The sequence below is a fragment of the Nomascus leucogenys genome, chromosome 13 (assembly GCF_006542625.1).
Source record: "Nomascus leucogenys isolate Asia chromosome 13, Asia_NLE_v1, whole genome shotgun sequence".
NCBI classification, from domain to species: Eukaryota; Metazoa; Chordata; class Mammalia; order Primates; family Hylobatidae; genus Nomascus; species Nomascus leucogenys.
This window is the reverse complement of record NC_044393.1, coordinates 97,065,751-97,087,419: the sequence shown is the minus strand read 5'-3', so window position 1 is coordinate 97,087,419 and position 21,669 is coordinate 97,065,751. Positions and strand designations below refer to the sequence as shown.

General features: G+C 40.7%; 1 protein-coding gene across 2 annotated transcripts in view; it reads right to left on the bottom strand.

The window, feature by feature from the left end:
- Positions 1-6,240: 6,240 nt before the first annotated feature.
- Positions 6,241-21,669, bottom strand: part of CNTNAP2 (contactin associated protein like 2) — a 2,305,108-nt gene continuing 2,289,679 nt past the window's right edge. For both annotated transcript variants that reach the window (XM_030826021.1, XM_030826023.1), the window contains 2 exons: positions 18,308-18,388; positions 6,241-11,822 (listed from right to left, as the gene is read on the bottom strand). In XM_030826021.1, the coding sequence (XP_030681881.1) occupies positions 11,623-11,822; positions 18,308-18,388 (281 nt within the window). In that variant the 3' untranslated portion in view covers positions 6,241-11,622. The remainder of the gene's footprint in view (positions 11,823-18,307; positions 18,389-21,669) is intronic.

Sequence of the window (21,669 nt, the reverse complement as noted above, 5' to 3'; positions counted from 1 at the left end):
TTATCAGAGACTAGGATTGCAACCCCTGGCTTTTTTTGTTTTCCATTTGCTTTGTAGATCTTCCTCCATCCTTTTATTTTGAGCCTATGTGTGTCTGCATGGGAGATGGGTTTCCTGAATACAGCACACTGATGGGTCTTGACTCTTTATCCAATTTGCCAGTCTGTGTCTTTCAATTGGAGCATTTAGTCCATTTACATTTAAAGTTAATATAGTTATGTGTGAATCTGATCCTGTCATTATGATGTTAGCTGGTTATTTTGCTCGTTAGTTGATGCAGTTTCTTCCTAGCCTCGATGATCTTTACAATTTGGCATGTTTTTGCAGTGGCTGGTACCGGTTGTTCCTTTCCATATTTAGTGCTTCCTTCAGGAGCTCTTGTAAGGCAGGCCTGGTGGTGACAAAATCTCTCAGCATTTGCTTGTCTGTAAAGTATTTTATTTCTCCTTCACTTATGAAGCTTAGTTTGGCTGGATATGAAATTCTGGGTTGAAAATTCTTTTCTTTAAGAATGTTGAATATCGGCCCACACTCTCTTCTGGCTTGTAGAGTTTCTGCTGAGAGATCAGCTGTTAGTCTGATGGGCTTCCCTTTGTGGGTAACCCGACCTTTCTCTCTGGCTGCTCTTAACTTTTTTTCCTTCATTTCAACTTTGGTGAATCTGACAATTATGTGTCTTGTTGTTGCTCTTCTCAAGGAGTATCTTTGTGGCGTTCTCTGTATTTCCTGAATTTGAATGTTGGCCTGCCTTGCTAGATTGGCAAAGTTCTCCTGGATAATATCCTGCAGGGTGTTTTCCAACTTGGTTCCATTCTCCCTATCACTTTCAGGTACACCAATCAGATGTAGATTTGGTCTTTTCACATAGTCCCATATTTCTTGGAGGCTTTGTTCATTTCTTTTTATTCTTTTGTCTCTAAACTTCCCTTCTCACTTCATTTCATTCATTTCATCTTCCATCACTGATACCCTTTCTTCCAGTTGATCGCATCGGCTCCTGAGGCTTCTGCAGTCTTCATGTAATTCTCGAGCCTTGGCTTTCAGCTCCATCAGCTCCTTTAAGCAGTTCTCTGTATTGGTTATTCTAGTTATACATTCGTCTAATTTTTTTTCAACGTTTTTAACTTCTTTGCATTTGGTTTGAGTTTCCTCCTGTAGCTCGGAGTAGTTTGTTCGTCTGAAGGCTTCTTCTCTCAACTCGTCAAAGTCATTCTCCGTCCAGCTTTGTTCCATTGCTGGTGAGGAACTGCATTCCTTTGGAGGAGGAGAGGCACTCTGCTTTTTAGAGTTTCCAGTTTTTCTGCTCTGTTTTTTCCCCATCTTTGTGGTTTTATCTACTTTTGGTCTTTGATGATGGTGATGTACAGATGGGTTTTTGGTGTGGATGTCCTTTCTGTTTGTTAGTTTTCCTTCTAACAGACAGGACCCTCAGCTACAGGTCTGTTGGAGTTTGCTAGAGGTCCACTCCAGACCCTGTTTGCCTGGGTATCAGCAGCGGAGGCTGCAGAACAGCGGATTTTCGTGAACCGCGAATGCTGCTGCCTGATCGTTTCTCTGGAAGTTTTGTCTCAGAGGAGTACCCGGCCGTGTGAGGTGTCAGTCTGCCCCTACTTGGGGGTGCCTCCCAGTTAGGCTGCTTGGGGGTCAGGGGTCAGGGACCCACTTGAGGAGGCAGTCTGCCTGTTCTCAGATCTCCAGCTGCATGCTAGGAGAACCACTACTCTCTTTAAAGCCGTCAGACGGGGACATTTAAGTCTGCAGAGGTTAGTGCTGTCTTTTTGTTTGTCTGTGCCCTGCCCCCAGAGGTGGAGCCTACAGAGGCAGGCAGGCCTCTTTGAGCTGTGGTGGGCTCCACCCAGTTGGAGCTTCCTGGCTGCTTTACCTAAGCAAGCCTGGGCAATTGCGGGTGCCCTTCCCCCAGCCTCGCTGCTGCCTTGCAGTTTGATCTCAGACTGCTGTGCTAGCAATCAGCGAGACTCTGCGGGCGTAGAACCCTCCGAGCCAGGTGCGGGATATAGTCACCTGGTGTGCTGTTTAAGCCTGTCAGAAAAGCGCAGTATTAGGGTGGGAGTGACCTGATTTTCTAGGTGCTGTCTGTCACCCCTTTCTTTGACTAGGAAAGGGAACTCCCTGACCCCTTGCGCTTCCTGAGTGAGGCGATGCCTCACCCTGCTTCGGCTCGCGCACAGTGCGCTTCACCCACTGTCCTGTGCCCACTGTCTGGCACTCCCTAGTGAGATGAACCCGGTACCTCAGATGGAAATGCAGAAATCACCCGTCTTCTGCGTCGCTCACGCTGGGAGCTGTAGACCGGAGCTGTTCCCGTTTGACCATCTTGGCGCCCCTTTGCTGTACAGATTATTTCATCACCCGGTATTTAAGCCTAGTACCCATTAGTTATTTTTCCTGATCCTCTTCCTCCTCCCACCCTCCACCCTCTAAAGGTACCCAGTGTGTGTTGTTCCCCTCTGTGTGTCCATATGTTCTCATCATTTAGCTCCTAAGTGAAAATATGTGGTATTTGGTTTTCTGTTCCTGTTAACTGGAATTTTAACTGGAAAGGATGTGCCTGTCTTGTTTTCTAGTCATTTCCTTGAGTCTTGAATGGTGCCAAGCATGTAGGAGATACTCTATAAATATTTATTAAATGAATTCCATAGTCTTGATTCCCCTTTGAAATCCATATGTTAGGGTAATTATTGAAAAAATCTCAGTCATTTTGAGAAGATATATGCATACTTATGTATATATTTATATATAAAAAGTCTGTATTTAATTTTTTTAACCTGCAACAAGTCATACTAGGTGCTCTTTGGAGTGTTTCTTTCCTTTATTTGTCCTAAATGTGCCTTTTTTTTTTGGCTTCAAAGGGTGCTCCTAGCCCTGAGGTCTTGGGAAGCAAGCTTGCACTTTCCCTGTCTACATCTTTCATGACTTAAAAGGTTGCCCCTGTATCCCATTTTAGCCTTCCTAGACTTAAGAATTTTATCTTCCGATTTTCAATTTGTGAATACAAAATAAGTTCATCTCTGAGTTTCATCTGTCAGGTTTTAATTTAAATCTTATAATTTTACATTTATATATGTTTAAATATTTAAATTATTTTATAGACATCTCAATTAGTAATATAGCCTTTTTTCTTTTTGTTTTTAATTATACTTTAAGTTTTAGGGTACATGTACACAACATGCAGGTTTGTTACATATATATACGTGTGCCATGTTGGTGTGCTGCACCCATTAACTCATCATTTAACATTAGGTATATCTCCTAATGCTATCCCTCCCCCCTCCCAATTTTACATTTTTATATATATATATATAATTTTTTTTTTTTTTTTTTTTTGAGACAGAGTCTCGCTCTGTTGCCCAGGCTGGAGTGCAGTGGCACAATCTCAGCTCACTGCAAACTCCGCCTCCCAGGTTCACGCCATTCTCCTGCCTCAGCCCCTCCAAGTAGCTGGGACTACAGGCACCTGCCACCACACCCGGCTAATTTTTTGTATTTTTCATAGAGACGGGGTTTCACTGTGGTCTCGATCTCCTGACCTCGTGATCCACCCGCCTCGGCCTCCCAAAGTGCTGGGATTACAAGTGTGAGCCACCGCGCCTGGCTACATTTATATTTTTAAAAGAAATGACTTTCTCATGTTAGGTCAGAGAACTGAAAAAGATATAAGCTATTTGTTATTTTCTTTTGGTGAAGACTTGGCATAGAGTTTAGTTCCTGTCCCCAGAGACTTATTTACTTACCATCTATCCAGAATATGAAGTAAGATGAATGCAAAGATCATGAAAACATGATGAGAAAAGAAAACTTGCATTTTTTGTGGCAAAACTGCTTTGAGCTGTGGTCCTTTGTAGGTCCTTTGTAGCATGTTGGGTGTGTTTGAACAAGAGGGGGTTGCTGGTAGAACAAAATCTTCAGGTGCAGTGATTATTCAGCTCAGGTTTTACTGAATTCATGGTTTCCAAAGTGACCAAAAAAAGGTAAACACATGCTAATGGTTACTCACATAATACTTTCTTTAAAGAGTTAGCTTTTGTACCTAAGTTCGTTTGGGAGGACATGAACCCCTGCTTGAAAAATAGCACAGTTATTTCCTCTTTTCTATACTTTGTTGTCTGTTATGCCATGTCGTAACTGGCAAAGTGTAAAACTAGACATATTTTCTTCAATATAACTTCCTGCTTGAAACCCAGGGCCCTGGTGGCGTAGGCACCAGAGGCAATCTCCTGGTCTGCCAGTTGCGAAGACAGTGAGTTTCCTATAACTTCTTCTCCTACCCTTTTCTGCTCCCCTACACCCATTAATTAAACAAATACAGTTGCCCCTCAGTATCCATGGGGAATTGGTTCCAGGACTCCCTGCAGATACCAAATCCATGGATGCTCAAGTCCCTTATATAAAATGGTACATATTTGTATATAACCTAGGTACATCCTCCCATATAATTTAAATAATCTCTAGATTACTTATAATACCTGATACAATGTAAATGCTCTGTATATAGTAGTTATACAGAAGGTCCCTGATTTATGATGGTTTGGCTTATGGTTTCTTGATTTTATGATGATGTAAAAATGATACACATTCAGTACACTTCTTGACTTAGGATGGGGCTATGACCCAGATAAACCCAGGGTAAATAAAAAATATCTTAAGTGGAAAACACACTTTTGCTTACAGTATTTTCAATTTATGATGTGTTTATCAGCATGTAACCAATTCCATCATAAATTGAGAATCACTTGTACTCTTTTTCTATTTGTATTTTTTTGCATTGTTAATTTCAATTTTTTTGACTGTTTTTGATCTGAGGTCAGTTGAATCTCTGCATGCAGAACCGATGGATATGAAGGGCCTTTATTTGTACAAAATAAAGTTGCTACCCTCCTGGAACATATGTATGTATACAGAGTTTATTGTTGCTGGAACAGAGAAAGGAAGTCAGCATATTGTGGCCAAACCTTTTGTTGGAGATGTTAAACCCTCAACTTGCTGACTCATCTTTTTAAAATTTGTTAAGAACTTTTATGGTGCAGATTTTCTTTTCTCAAGGGACTTTATGACATTCTCTCTGTACCTGTTGGATCATATTCGCGAAGCATTCGTGACCAATCTTTTTGATGCTTGATGCTTTCTGAACATACTGCAGTGCAATTGCTATTGATTGGCCTTGGGGATTGCTGAAGAACAGAGGACTTGGGCTTTTAACTGGAATTCACATTTATTTGGTATACGTTTAGATTCCTCACTGAGAATTGATTAAAAGGAAATGGCCTCCCAATAGTCATGGTCATTGAAGATCATTGTGGAGAGTAAAGCAACTTCATCTTGGATGTGAATCTGCTATGTTGAGTTCTGATTAACTCCAGTTCCTCCAGGAATGCCTCTAAGGTTTTTATTTTCTCTGTGGTTCCTTATGTAAAAGCATGTACTTAACCATAAATCCCACCCTTAAGTCAAAACAACTCTGATGTTGTCATACTTACTGTAAACCCTACCCTTAAGCAACTGTCCTACACATCCCTTCTGAAGTCTGTAGACCCTTTCCCTATGGTGGACAAGCCCTGGGTCCAGGGTGTGGGGGGCATGGGGGGTAACAGTGCAGGCATTCATCATCTGTCTAGTGGCTGCCTGAGACATGGCCTCTGTTTGTAATTCCCTATGAAATGTTTCTTTCTGAGAAATTGGGATTCTCAGCCTCTTTCTTTGGCCTCTCAGCTTCCTTGGCTTTGCAGGGGTGGTTTGCATAGAGCTGCTCACTGCAGAACAACTAGCAAGTGAGAGTAATAACTTAGATCTAAAAGCACACGGAGTGCATTTAGGAAGCTTCGCACCTCTGATGCATGCCGAGTCCTTGCTGTCTAGTTCCCTGGCTTGGATCCATGTGCCCGCTATCCAGTGTTACTCCCTCATTCCAAATAAGGATCAGAATATATTCTGGAGATAACTGAACTCGAACCACATTTTATCAAGATGTGTGTAAATTAACCAAAGTCAATGTCCACTAAGCCATTTTAAGAAAAACTCCTCTTTTAACCGGGGAGGTATTTGTGGTAGAAGGTTAACCATGGACATACCCAAATCAGACCTTTTAGGAGTAACTGTATCTCCACAACTTGTGGAAAGATGATATTCTCAGTAGGCTTATATTTCAGTGCTTGGAACTTACTTTTGCTGAAGGTTGAAAATTGCTCTTAAGAGAGACAAGTGGTACAAAACACAAAGAATCGCTTTTAGGATAATTAAAACTATTTTGAATTTTTTATTTATCAACCTGGTTTCTAATATAATTTTAGTTAAATGAAAGACATTCACAAAGAATATTAGGCATACGTACATAATTTCCTTCTTTCATTCTAGTTTACATGCCGTTGCTTTTAGAGAGTGAAATTTTGTGTTATTTCACAGGGATGGAATCCTATTTGACTTTACAGAAAGGATATTTAGCCCAGCTTTTCACAGCGCTAACCTCTGCAGTCACCATGCTCACTGAAAAAATTTTAAAAACCTGGCAAAATAAAACTTAGAATCAGTAAAATCTAGAACTATTTCTTGGCCTACTCGAGAGGAACTTCCATATTTTCACAGCCATCTCCGAAAGCAGCAGTTGCTGTAGATTAACTGAGACTTGGAAATGGTACAGACTGTCTTGGTAGAACTGTTCTTATAGCACAATTTTATCTGGAAAATAAACTTGTAAATGCGTGCTATATATTAATACATGTGTGCCCATATTTATTTTTATTATCTCCTGCCAGTCTTTGCTCGATGGGAGATAACAAACCAACTTCTCAACGTGATTTCCCCATTTCATTGAATGAGATTTAAATATCACTTATGAAAAAAAATACTGCTGTGAAAGAAATGTACTTTAAAGTTTCCAACATTACCATGCAGGGTACATGGAGAATAGGCATAGAGCCACTAGGCTACATGAACATGTCACGTTTGTATTTTGTGTTGGCCTATGTATAAGCCAGTCTAGCATGTTTGAGGGCATGGGTAAGAGTAGGTAAGGGAGCGACAAGTTACATTCAGGTGGGAATTTAGGGCTTTCTGCACAAAAAATTCTAATTTCTCTTTCCTTTTGCTACGTTGTATCTCCCAGTGTTGACAGGTTAGTCTGCATGATTAATAATTGAGCAGTTGTAGAGCCATGCCAGTAACTCTCCAATTCCTGAACGTGGCCACATTTGTCTTTTGATGTGACTTTCAACCACAAGCCACAAAGTAAGTCTTCCACTAGGCTCCATTGACTTCAGCCTTTATATAAGGGTTTCAAGGTATTTTGCAGTCAAGAATCAATGGCACCTTGCAACTGTCTTATGAAGTAGGTAAAACAGCTCCATCTTAAATATGGGACAAAAGTTCGAGGACTTGACCAAGGTCACACAGGGAGGGTCACACCAAGGCAGGGAGAGAGAAAGGGGATGCTGTCAGCTAATTCTTATGGTCCACTCTTACCAAAACATCATTTAAAAAATGGGGCTGGCTCAGCACGGTGGCTCACGCGTGTAATCCCAGCACTTTGCAAGGCCGAGGTGGGCGGATCACTTGAGGTCAGGAGTTCGAGACCACCCTGGCCAACATGGTGAAACCCAGCCTCTACTAAAAATAGAAAAAAAAATTAGTCGGGTGTGATGGCGGGTGCCTGTAATCCCAGCTGCTCGGGAGGCTGAGGCAGGAGAATTGCCTGAACATGGGAGGAGGAGGAGATTGCAGTGAGCCCGAGATTGCGCCAGTGCACTCCAGCCTGGGCGACAGAGCGAGACTCTGTCTCAAAACAAAACAAAAAACCAAAAAAAAAAAAAAAAAAAAAAAAAATGGGGGTAGGAGCCACTGGTTCTTAGCTGAAGTCAGCTGGGGACATTGTTACTGTTTGTTTCGCACTGGTTTAGGATCAGGTGGTTCTACTGGGACTAGCAATTTAGGACCTATCTTTGGCTGGCTTACTTGAATTCAATTTAATAATTGCTGCCCTTTTTTTGGGAAAATTGCTCAACAGCGTGGTGAAAAGAAAAAAAGGGGGGGGGTTTCAAATTCGATGTTGTTTGGAGGCATGAGACATAAAGGGGGCATTAAAACGTTCACTGCATAAGAGCAGGATATAGTGTGGTGAGGAGAGGAAGAGAGAAAAAGGTAGGATCAAAAAGAACAGATTCCATCATAGAAGGAAAGAAAAGCTTCTTGACACGACCTGAACACTTGCATGTTCAAGTCCCATAGCTGTGTGCTTGTTCCTGAAGTGCTTCCAATGGCTTCTGTCTGTGCCCAGCTCTCAGCCTGCATATGGTGGCTGCTCAGCAGATGTTGAAAAGTAATATTAAGATAGACTCTTTGGCTCATGCCAATGCTTTTTCTTGTGCCTCTGAATTTCTGCTCTTGTTAGTAAAGGATGCTTGTTTGTCAAATGCAGGGCAGTAGGACATTTTCTAGGAAAGGCTCTCTAAATTCTTGTTTTCAGCTCTTTAATGAAAACTTCCATATAACAAGTCTCTTTTTTTGAGCAGTTGGTTGAAAGCAACAAGGGGAAATACATTTTTAAATATTAAGAAGGGCCAGAAAGTAATTTAGCAACAAAATAGCTTTTTCAACCTCCTGGACCAGCTTTCTTGAACTCTAGGGAATATGCTATTTTGAGAGCTTAGGATCTCACTAACCTTGCATTCATTCAAAGTCATCTCCTAGCTTTTCAAAACAATGATATTTGCTTCATACACAGAAGATGTTTCCTGCACAACTTTAAATCAGCCACCAACTTTCCCTGAAACTTTAAAACAGCCTATTTTTGTTGTTGTTGTTGTTGTTGTCTATACATATTATTTAAAGAGGCTACTACCAGCACACTTGTGCTTGCTTGATAATGTATTGGAATATAAGCTGTCAAGATTTTGTGAGATGTGAATGACAAAGCAGGATTAGGCACTGAGAGCTTGGGTGGGAATGTCATGGTTATTGAGGCTGCACTGTGCTAGGCTGTCCAGGGAGAGAGTTGGAAGAAAGACTTAATTCCTTTTCTTCACATAAATAGATTACCATTTAAAATGTACTAGATATGGCCTTCATAAACAGATGTAGGGATTTTTGTTAAACCCATAATCCCAAGGAGAGGTCAAGATTTCCAGCATTTATTTGGCACTTAGTTACTTAATACTTTATCCACCTTTTGGTTTCCTATCTGATGGCCACATTATAACCCTCTTGAAGGGAGACAGTGTCCTATATGTCTTAATTGATGGTGATACGGGAGAACCACTGATCCCTGCAGTCATTCCAGTGTCCTAGGTTTGAAATTTTGGTGAGAGGATTGGATCTCATTTTTCACCTTTTGTGGCAAAGGAGAGGGAGGAGAAAGGATGAGAACATTTTAGTAGCAGAAGCTGTTTTGGGTGGCTTTAATTCCCTACTCATTTTGGGGAAAAAGGGAAAGTGTTGAGACAATACATAAAGAACAGAGCTATCATGGGAATTGCAAGAAAGAATAAATTTCCATCTGGCATTATTTGGTAAGTGCAGAAATAATACCTGTAAACCAGGTTTAAAAATCAGAAACACTTCTAAAACATCATGTTTAAAATTTGCTTTCAACAATACACAAAATAACTCCTAATGGTAATCATCTTGGCTAAATAAAACAGCCTTTGCTTTTAATATGTCATTTGTAAATGTTACATTATTCTGATATTTAGTGATATTAAATATTTTTCCATTTTAAATGTATTTTATAGAAGAATGATTAAAACCTCTTAAAATTAAGGGTGTCCATGACAGTGCCTGAGCTCAACCAGCAATGGTAAAAGGGCATCAGGATTCCCTTTTGTTCTGTTACCTTGACTTGCATGGGAATTAACTGGTCCAATGTCTCCTTTGGAATGTGCTGTGTACGGTGTAATGTGCCACTGGCAACTCTAGGTAACGTTTTCCATTACCCAAGGAACTGACGTGCTCTGATAAGTTAGGCATACTGAGAATCTTGAAAAAGAATGCATAATTCTAACAAACTAGAATTTCAATTTTATTGAGCCAGGCCATCAGAACAATAGCATCTATACCTTCGAAACCTCCTCTTAACCTCTCCCAGGCAAATAAGGAAAAAGGATATTTAATTCCTCAGAATGGTGGGATCTCAAGATTTTTAAAAAAGTGCTTATTAAATATAAGAGGCTTGAAATATAATGATCATAAATGATAGTCTTTCTAGAAATAATTTTTGTGTAATCTGTTTAAAAAGATTTTTTGGATGCATTGTCCCCATTTGTTTACATGAAGTGTATTATTTTTAAATATAATCAGTGAGTTATTTGTTAAGTAACTGGGTCAAGGTTTCAGATTAAACTAAGAGGTGTGATTAACTACACTTTTCCATCCTCTGGGAAGCAACAGGTACCAGGTTTGTGATGAACGTGAGGTTCAAATGTGTCCATCTTAGAAGATCCCTGAATCACAGCAGTGTGATTGGATGGAAAAACACGTGGAGTAGTTGATTTAAAATATGGCAGTGTTTTCCATATCATCCAGAGTAACAGCAGTAATAACTTGACTTTATTGTGTTGCATCCATTTACAGGACACTGTCTATTAGGATTCTGTCACAGGGGTGGAAAAACTACCAGAGATTTAAAGCAAAATAAGAAGCGTAACCTAATTTATGCATTCACTAGAAATTATCCATATTTTTGCTACAACTATAAAAGAATAAAAGAAAAAGCAAACAAATCATAACATCTGGCTCTAATTCCCCATTGAGGCGCTTATACATATATAAATCCAATGTTTCAGATAAAATAGGAAAAAAATCTTTTGTAACAGCTGGTCACCATGGTATTGCAGCTGATAGTTACAGATATTGAATTGGTCTAAGACTACATACGTGGAACAATATTAGCTTGTAGAATTCAATGAAAAATCAAACCGACAACCCCAATATAAACTACCTTCCCTGGTTCTTTAATGCCTCTCTCCAGTTGTGCTGATTGTGTCGTTACACACCAGGTGCCATGCACTCTCTTCCTTCAACTGCTGGTATCAGTCAGGAACCCCAGATGCCAGAGAGCTGGCATAGATTGAACTCTGCTTGAAAACTGGCAAATAATAGGTTCTCTTTTCCCCCTTCTTTTCCAACTTATAGGACGTCAAAGGAAATAGTATATGAACACGAACTAGTTACTACAACAGCCCATTAAGGTTGACTAGAAGCAAAAGGAAGAGAATGTTGGGGGCCATATGTAGGTGCATCAGCTTTTCTCAAGAAAAAATACCCACGTTCTAAGGGCTCTTAAAAATGTAGAAAACTTGCCCTGTTACCACGGGTCTTTAGAACACCTCTAAACACACACAAAATAAGACAGATATTACCTACAAATTTCAACCATTGCTTAAACTCTAAAGCATTTTTTGTATTAGTTTTGATACAGAAGGGAAAACGCAGCTATAAAGAAATATTAAAAAGTTTTTTTTTTTGTGATCAGTCTCAAGAATATTCCACTACCTGCCTCCCCCAACTTGTGCTGATATTTTAAGGATGTGCTCAAGAGTATGAAGCAGGGTGCTTTTGTCCCTTTCTCTCCTCCCTAGTAATTCCCGCCTCCCTATCCCATAGCCAAGTAGCCACCCCTCAAATGAGCCATTCCTTTTTGCTTTCATCAATGGTCTCTGTGAAGTTGGGGTCGTTGTTCATAATGGCGGCGTCCGCGCTCTCTGCCGACTCCGCCCCCTTCGCTTCGTTGGTATGGTAGGTGCCCTTGTGGCGGAACATGTACCGGATCAGGAAGACCAGAGTGCAGAGGATGGTGAAAATCACCACAGCAATGACGCCTGGCGGAGAAAGGAGAAGCACGAGAGGTTAGACAGGGCTTGGGCGTCCCTCCAACACTGTCCCCACTTCACTACAGCTCCCTCAGATACAACCCTCTCCCATATAAAACACAAACTCCAAAACAACAAAGATAACAAAAATGAAGTAAGATTTCTGTTTTTGTCCATGAAGGAGTAACAGGAAAAACAGGAGTAACTTCTCTTCCAGCCAAAAGTAACTAAAATACTGGACACAATCTATGAAATGACAAGTCTTCAGACATTAGAAAACAGGCAGAACAGAACAACAAAAAGGAGGAATCCTACATTTTTCCTAGTTTTCTGGCTGGCAGCGATTTTTGGACATCAGTGTAGGGAGGGGAAGCACAAGAAAGCACAGTGGTTTCCCTGAAAGGAGAGGGGAGATAGAGTGCGCACGCGAGAGCTATGTATAGAAAGAACCCTAATAATCTGCACAGAAGTCTCTGAATTTGTGGCTAAATAATACTAACATGTGCATGTACAGAATGAAAGTCCACAGGCCAGGCAAAAACCAGAGCTCACAGAGGGCTGGGAGATGTTTATATTCCAACCAACCACACCGAAGAGACCTCATTGAACAATCAGAGCATTTAATACAGTTGATAGAATGGTCATGCTGAAGATGTTTGCTAAAATAGGCATAGAATAGAGACTACTCTAGATCTGTCCTGAAAAAGCTTTAAAACACATCTAAATAACGTCAAGCCGCAGAGAAAAATAATTCAGAGAAAAAAATGTAGGAAAATGTCACTCGACCAGAAGAAACATCAGTCAATTAGAAGGAGATCCAGAAAGGACAGAGCATGGAATGAGCAGATAAGGATAGTACAATAGCTGTTAGAAACCTGTACAGGGGTTTAAAGGAAAATATGATTAAAATGAGAGGAAAAAAAATGAAACAAAGTGGAACTTGTAGAGGTGAAACACACAATGTCTGAAATGAAAAAAATACTGGATCAGGCCGGGTGCAGTGGTTCACGGCTGTAATCCCAGCACTTTGGAAGCACTGAGGCGGGCAGATTACATGAGGTCAGGAGTTTAAGACCAGCCTGGCCAACATGGTGAGACCCGGTCTCTTATACTAAAAGTACAAAAATCAGCCAGGCTTGGTGGCATGCGCCTGTAATCCCAGCTACCCAGGAGGCTGAGGCGCGAGAATCGCTTGAACCTGGGAGGCGGAGACTGCAGTGAGCCAAGATCGTGCCACTGCACTCCAGCTTGTGTGACAGAGGGGGACCCTGTCTGAAAAAAAACAAAAAGGAAAGAAAAAAAGGAAAAAAAATACTGGATGAAATAATACAGATTAGATGAAATAGAAGTAAATATAACTGATCTAAACACTCCAATTAAAAAGTAGAGACAGTGGATAAAAAAGATGCCTACTATATGATGTCTATAAGACATGAACTTTAAATACAGGTCAAAAGTAAAAGGGTGGGAAAAGATATGCAAACAGTAATCATAAGCTGGAATAGCTACATTAATATGAGACACAGGACAAGGTTGTTAGTAGAAATGAAGAACATTTCATAATGACAAAAGGGTGCATTCATCAAGAAGACACAATGTTCCGAATGTGTATAAACCTAACCTAAGTGCAAAATAAATGAAGCAAAAACTGGCAGAACTGGTAGGAGAATTAGACCAATTTGCAATTATAGTTGGAGATTTTAACACTGTTCTGTCAGAAACTGATAGAACAATTGAAGAGAAAATCAGCAAAAATTTTAAATTAGACTCAAACAATACTACTAACAAACATTACCTAATGATATTAGACCAATCCTACACACCTTTCTTAAAATACAGGAGAAAACACTACTCAATTCATTTTATGAGCCCAGCATTATCCTGATACTAAAACCGTAAAAATGTTACAAGAAAACTATGGAGCAATATTTTTTTTTTTTTTTTTTTTTGAGACAGAGTTTCGCTCTTGTTGCCCAGGCTGGAGTGCAATGGCACGATCTGGGCTTACTGTAACCTCAGCCTCCCAGGTTCAAGCAATTCTCCTGTCTCAGCCTCCCGAGTAGCTGGGATTACAGGCGCCCGCCACTATGCCCAGCTAATTTTTATATTTTTAGTAGAGACAGGGTTTCACCGTGTTGGCCAGGCTGGTCCTGAACTCCTGACCTCAGGTAATCCACCTGCCTCGGCCTCCCAAAGTGTGGGGATTATAGGCGTGAGCCACTATGCCCGGCCACAATATTCTTTTAAATAGAATTTTAGCAAATCAAACCCAGCAATATGTAAAAAAGATCATGTATTATGATCATGTTAATCCTAGGAATGCAAGTTTGGTTTAACATTAAAAAATAGGCCGGGCACGGTGGCTCACGCCTGTAATCCCAGCACTTTGGGAGGCCGAGGTGGGCGGATCACGAGGTCAGGAGATCGAGACCATCCTGGCTAACACGGTGAAACCCTGTCTCTACTAAAAATACAAAAAATTAGCCGGGCGTGGTGGCGGGCGCCTGTATTCCCAGCTACTCAGGAGGCTGAGGTAGGAGAATGGCGTCAACCCAGGAGGCAGGGCTTGCAGTGAGCTGAGATCGTGCCACTGCACTCCAGCCTGGGCAACAGAGCGAGACTCTGTCTCAAAAAAACCAAAAAACAAAAAAATCACATTAAAAAGTAAAGCAAGGTGATTTACCACATTAAGCAAATAAGGAGTAAAACAATATGATCATCTAAATAGATGCAGAAAAAGCATCTGGAAAACTTCCAATACCCATTCATCATACAGCTTTCAGTAAACTATGAGTAGAAGAAACTTCTCAATCTGATAAAGGACATCTATTGGAAACCTACAGCCAATATCCTATTTAATTGTGAAAGATCAAACACGTTCCCCTAACATAGGGAACAATGCAAAATTGTCAAATCTCAATATTTATTCACTTTTGTACTGAAAATCCTACCAGGTGCAATGAAACAATAAAAGGATATAGACTGGAAAGCAACAAGTAAAAAAATCTCATTATTCTCAGATAACATGCTTGTCTAAGTAGACAATTCTGAGGAATATACAAAAAAAGTTATTAGAATTAACGGCAAATTTAGCAAGGTCACAGAAGGCAAGGCTGATATAAAAGATCAATTACACTTTTACATGCCAGAGAGAAACACTTAGAAAATGAAATTAATAAAATAGTAATAATTGCACAAATTTAAAAGCTGTTCAAGACTTCGCATTGAAAACCACAATACGTTGCTGAGAGAAACTGAAGAGACAAATAAATGTATAGATATACTATGTAAAGATAGAAATACTAAATATCGTTAAGATGTCCTAATGAACCCGTCTCGGCCTCTCAAAGTGCTGGGATTACAGGCGTGCGCCACTGCGCCTGGCCAGGATTACAGAACTTACATTGTTTATTTCAAGACTTAGTATAAAAATACAACAGGCCAGGAGTGATGGCTCACACCTGTAATCCTACCACTTTTGGAGAATGAGGTGGGTGGATCACAAGGTCAGGAGATCGAGACCATCCTGGCCAACATGGTGAAACCCCATCTCTACTAAAAATACAAAAATTAGCTGGACATGGTGGCGCGTGCCTGTAATCCCAGCTACTCGGGAGGTTGAGGCAGGAGAATTGCTTGAACCAGGGAGTCGGAGGTTGCAATGAGCCGAGATTGCACCACTGTACTCCAGCCTGGCAACAGAGCGAGACTCCCATCTCAACAAAAAAAGATACAACAGTAAAGCAAGCATGATATTGGCTAAGGAAAGATATATAGACCAACAAAACAAAAAGCCCAGAAAATAGACACACACACGTGTATGGTCAGTTGCTTTAACAAAGTGCCAAGAAAATTCAATTGAGGAAAAGTGTAGGTTTTTTTTTTTTTTTTTTTTTTTTTCAACAAATGGTTTTGGAATAACTAGATACTCATTTGGAAACTACTGACTTTGACTCTTCTCTCACACCATTCATAAACATTAACTCCAAGTGATTAAAGACCTAGTGGTAAATGATAAAGTGATACAACTTCTAGAAGAAAGCTGAAAATCTTCAAAACCTTTGGGTAGGCAGATTTTTAGATAGGACAAACCAACCACAAACTATAAAAAGATTGGGGCTGGGCACGGTGGCTCACACCTATAATCCCAGCATTTTGGGAGGCTGAGGCGAGTGGATCACTTGAGGTCAAGAGTTGAAGACCAGCCTGGCTAACGTGGTACAATCCCGTCTCTACTAAAAATACAAAAATTAGCCAGGCATGGTGGTGCACACCTGTAGTCCCAGCTACACAGGAGGCTGAGGCAGGAGAATTGCTTGAACCTGGGAGGCAGAGATTGCAGTGAACTGAGATCACACCACTGCACTCCAGCCTGGGCAACAGAAAGCAAGATTCTGTCTCAAAAAAATAAATAAAATTAAATTTATGGACTTGTTACACTTATAGATGCTTCAATTAAGTTCAAGATGCTTCAATTAAGTTCATTTAAAAAAAGCAAAAAACAGGATTGGGATCTTAATGGTAATGGGGATGTGAATATTACATATGATCTATGCATGAGGCTCAATGGCTATCCTAGGAGAGTCAAATTATTATGTAGCTGTCCATGGTGAGAAGAAAACACTGGAATATTTTAGATGCTACAGCTTATTAATTTTCTGATACATTTTTAGTTTTTATTATTTTAATTGTGCAAATTTATGGGGTACATGAGAAAATGTGTTACATATATATAAGGAATAGTGATCAAGTCATAGTATTTAGGGGTTCATCAACCAAGTACAATACATTTTTGTTAGATATAGTCATCCTACCTGGCTAGCAAACCCTGAATTTGTTCCTTTTATCTTACTGTATGTTTGCACCCTGTAACCCACTTCTCTTCATTCTCCTTTCTCCTCCTGCTCAACTTTTCCAGTCTCTGTTATGTGTTTTTCTTTCTACCTCCATGTGTTTAAATCTTTTAACTCCTGTGTATCAGTGAGGACCTGCAATATTTGTCTTTTTGTGCCTAGCTTATTTCACTTAAAGTAATGACCTCCAGTAATTTTCTGATAATTTATATTATGTTAACTGAAACCAGACTGGCATTTTCCTTTTTTTTTTTTTTTTTTTTTTTTTGAGACAGGGTCTCACTCTGTCACCCAGACTGGAGTACAGTGGTGTGATCTCAGCTCACTGCAACCTCTGCCTCCCAGGCTCAAGCAATTCTCCTGTCTCAGCCTCCCGAGTAGCTGGGATTACAGGCATGTGCCACCACGCCTGGCTAACTTTTGTATTTTTAGAGATGGGGTTTCACCATGTTGGCCAGGCTGGTCTTGAACTCCTGACCTCAAATGATCCACCCGCCTCGGCCTCCCAAAGTGCTGAGATTACAGGCGTAAGCCACTGCACCCAGCATTCCTTTTCATTTTTTATAGTACACTATCCTGGACCATTTGGGTTGCGAAAGGATAAGGCTGAAAAAGATCGGAGGGGGATAAAGAAATGTCCTGGCTATGGTCACTACTACCTACTTAATTATTCTGAGTCTGTCCAGTTCGCCACTGCTATTTTTTATAAGCCAGCATTAAAAAGTAGCCAGGTCACATTTACTATATTTCTCTTTCTTTTTTTTTTTTTTTGAGATGGAGTCTCATTCTGTTGCTCAGGTTGGAGTGCAGTAGTGCGATCTCGGCTCACTGCAACCTCTGCCTCCCAGGTTCAAGCAATTCTCCTGCCTCAGTATCCCGAGTAGCTGGGACTACAGGCGTGAGCCACCACGCCCAGCTAATTTTTGTATTTTTAGTAGATATGGGGTTTCGCCATGTTGGCTAGGCTGGTCTCGAATTCCTGACCTCAGGTGATCTGCCCGCCTCGGCCTCCCAAAGTGCTAGGATAACAGAGGTGAGCCACTGTGCCTGGTGATATTTACTGTATTTCTTCACATCATATGTCATAATCTTTAAACAGCAAAATGAATAATGTAAAAACCTAGAAAACTTTTTTTCCTAGACTACTATGTTATTGACAACTATTACTTTCCATGGTTGAGTAGCCCCATATAAGCCTCCTCTAGACATCACCTACCTCCAATGATAGCCGAGTTTCCCTCTAGACATCACCTACCTCCAATGATAGCCGAGTTTCCCTCTAGACATCACCTACCTCCAATGATAGCCGAGTTTCCCTCTAGACATCACCTACCTCCAATGATAGCCGAGTTTCCCTCTAGACATCACCTACCTCCAATGATAGCCGAGTTTCCCTCTAGACATCACCTACCTCCAATGATAGCCGAGTTTCCCTCTAGACATCACCTACCTCCAATGATAGCCCAGTTCCCTCTAGACATCACCTACCTCCAATGATAGCCCAGTTGCCCTCTAGACTAGACATCACCTACCTCCAATGATAGCCCAGTTTCCCTCTAGACATCACCTACCTCCATGATCCCCCCTCTAGACATCACCTACCTCCAATGATAGCCCAGTTGCCCTCTAGACATCACCTACCTCCAATGATAGCCGAGTTTCTGTTGACTCCATTTCTTATAGCTTGGCCTTGTCCTGGATTATATGGAAAATCCGCACTGGCTGTACAGAAAGAAAGAGTCAAGTGTCAGAGTCAAGTATACTATTGATCCCACATAATTTGATATCTATTTCTTCATGCAACTCTCCAACACTTTGTTTTCCCAAATGAAATCTCCATTTCAGAAGGACCCGTCTTGCCATTGTCTCCCACAAGAATCACAACAGCCTCCATCCCTTTTCCTGCTGTTTCTCTTTGCACAAGGCCTAGGTAAACACGACTTCCCACTTGGAGCAATATTAGAGAATCCTAGAACTACCTGAGCTGGCCTGCTCTAGTTCCACAGACAGATGAGTTTATGCATTTGAATATGTTTCTTACATTTGGTTGAAATCTGCTTCCCATCCACTTTTAACCCCATGCACAAGGGGTGGCATTCAATATATTTATAGATGAGCTTTTCACAGCTACGGTATTAAAAAGTTTAAAAAGGAATCATTCCTTTAAACTTGTATTTTTCATGGCTGTAATAAGACACTGGCACACTTCAGGAATTTGTAAGGGGGTAATAATTCAAAATAGTTGAGAAGAATATTAACTGCCTAGTGAATTTTCCATTTCTTTCCCTATTATAAATGATAAGAATCAGTTGTGTTAAATTTAGGTATTTCTCTAAGATAAAACAAATTTTAAGCCCGGTAAAGGCAAATAGATCCCGAAGTCCATCTGCAGGTCAGCAGACTATCTTCTGTCATCCACAGGACCTAATACAACTTCAGAAACAATTCACATTTGTTGGTCTTCTGTTGGAGAAGTTAAGGTAAATCTTCCAATAGAAGCAGATCACCTTAGTCTAAAGCAAGCCTCTGGCTACTGGATGGCACCAGTTAAATGTAAAAAGAATTTAGAAGTACTTATTTGGTACAATGCAATGTGTACACACCAGGCAAATAGGTTTATGTGATGATTCAGGGAGAACATTGCTACATACTCCGTTTTCTAACACTAATTTATTCCTGGGCTATGGACTTCCAAGATTATCCAGGATAATGATGAAAAGCAGGTAGAGCCCTTTTTCCTCCTCTTCTCTTGGAAATATGGCAACCAAAAAGGGAGATTCCAGATTCTTTCAACACATGTGATTTGATCCTTTCTCTTTTAGCCTTGATATTCTTTTTTGGGGGGGGTGGTGAGGGCGGGGAAAGGGTCTCACTCTGTCATCCAGGCTGGAGTGCAGTGGTGTGATCTTGGCTCGCTGCAACCGCTGCCTTTCGGGCTCAGGTGATTCTGCTGCCTCACCCTCCTAAGTAGCTGGGATTACAAGCACCTGCCACCACGCCTGGCTAATTTTTGTATTTTTAGTAGAGATGGGGTTTCACCATGTTGGCCAGCCTGGTCTCAAACTCCTGGCCTCAAGTTATCCACTCACCTTGGCCTCCCAAAATGCTGCAATTACAGGCATGAGCCACTGCACCTGGCCAGACTTGATATTCTTGTTTAGTACCAGGAAAATTATACTTTATATATATATATTCCAAATTATCTCAACTATCAGTTGACTGAGTAAAAGCACAGACACTAAGAAAGCTACAAATGAAAGTGAACTTAACTCTCGAGTATTCAAGGATTTCATATTCCCCAAGTCTTTAACTGGGGGATGCAAAAGAGACCACTGATGGTTTTTGCTTGTTTTAACTGGCTCAATTCTTTTTTTTTTTTTTTTTTTTTTTTAAAGATTTGGTCTTGCTGTGTTGACCAGGCTGGAGTGCAGTGGCACAATCATGGCTCATTGCAGCCTGGACCTCCCAGGCTCAAGTGTTCCTCCCGCCTCAGCCTCCTGAGTAGCTGGGACCACAGCCATGCACTATCACACCTGGCAATTTTTTTTCTTTTTTGTAGAGATGGGGTCTCCCTATGTTGCCCAAGCTGGTCTTGAATTCCTGGGCTCAAATGATCCTCCTGCCTTGGCCTTTCCAAGTGCTGGGATTACAGGTGTAAGCTACCATGCCTGGCCAATTGGTCCAATCCTAAATCCAGTTAGCTAGGCAGGGAAATGGGGAGAGCCAACGCGAAGTACAGTGTAGTCAGGTACTTTCCCATCAGCTCATTTTCCCATTTCCCTTCAGGATTTTCTGGGGTAGGTAGCATGGATTAATATTCCCAATCACAAATGTCAGCCCAAGAATGTAAAGATCTTTCATTTATTAGGCTTATCATCAGATATAAGATTAATCCTAAAATTATCCTATGGGAATAAAACTGGTTTACATAAAAACATATAATGAAAACCTTGGCTTTCTTTTTTAAACCTGAATCTTCTCTTCAAATTTATTCATTCACTCATTCACTAAATCTTTATAGAATGCCTACCATATGTCAGACTTCATTCCAAGTGCTGAGGATACACAGTGAACAATAAAATAGACAAAATAGAGAATAAAGTTCTTTAGCTAATGAGAACTTCCTGGTCCAACATGGTCTGTTTATTCCACGCATCCTTGAAGAGTTTGGTTTATATAGTCTTTAGATTGTATACTGAAGCATGGATGTGGTTTCAATTATGAACTTGTCCATTTACAGTAAATTGCCAGATAAGTCATGCCACCCGTAAACCATAATCACAGGAAGATTTGGTTATGAGTGTATACAATTCCCTGGCATAAGCCACCCTTCAAAGACCAAAAGCTATTTTTCAGGAATGAAAACTTGCACCGTTATTGCTCATCTTTTCCAGACCTTTTGACATTATAATTACTCTTTTCTGGACACTATTTAGTCCACATCCTTCTAGAAAGTCACCAAGCTAATGAACAGTCTAGCTAAAATTAGAAGCCAGGTAGCATTCATTCCAAAGTCAACAATCTTCTCTACGCTGCCTTTTGAAGGCTAGAAAGGGACAAGGAGTTGAAGGGTTGAGGAGGTCCCAGCTTGCAGACAGTTTGGCTTGGGTTGGGAGTATGGGAGGAGGAGCCCTTTTAGGTGATGAGGAATTAATTAGTTTTGTATTGGACATATTGAGTTGGAGGTGCTAGTAGGGCAGCCAGGTGGAGATATTTACTAGATATTTGGATACTTTGTGAGTGAGTCATATTTTCTGTCTCCTTTTGATAAACGCAGAAACTTCCTGACCTCCTTTTTCTTTGTCTTCCCCTATCCCCTGCCCCGTCATGACCTTCTTTAAATAATATGTACCTTCAAAATATATTAAGGATAGTGAGAAAAAACTACAATGGTAGGCCAGGCATGGTGGCTCACGCCTGTAATCCCAGCACTTTGGAAGGCCGAGGCAAGTGGATGATGAGGTCAAGAGATCGAGACCATCCTGGCCAACATGGTGAAACCC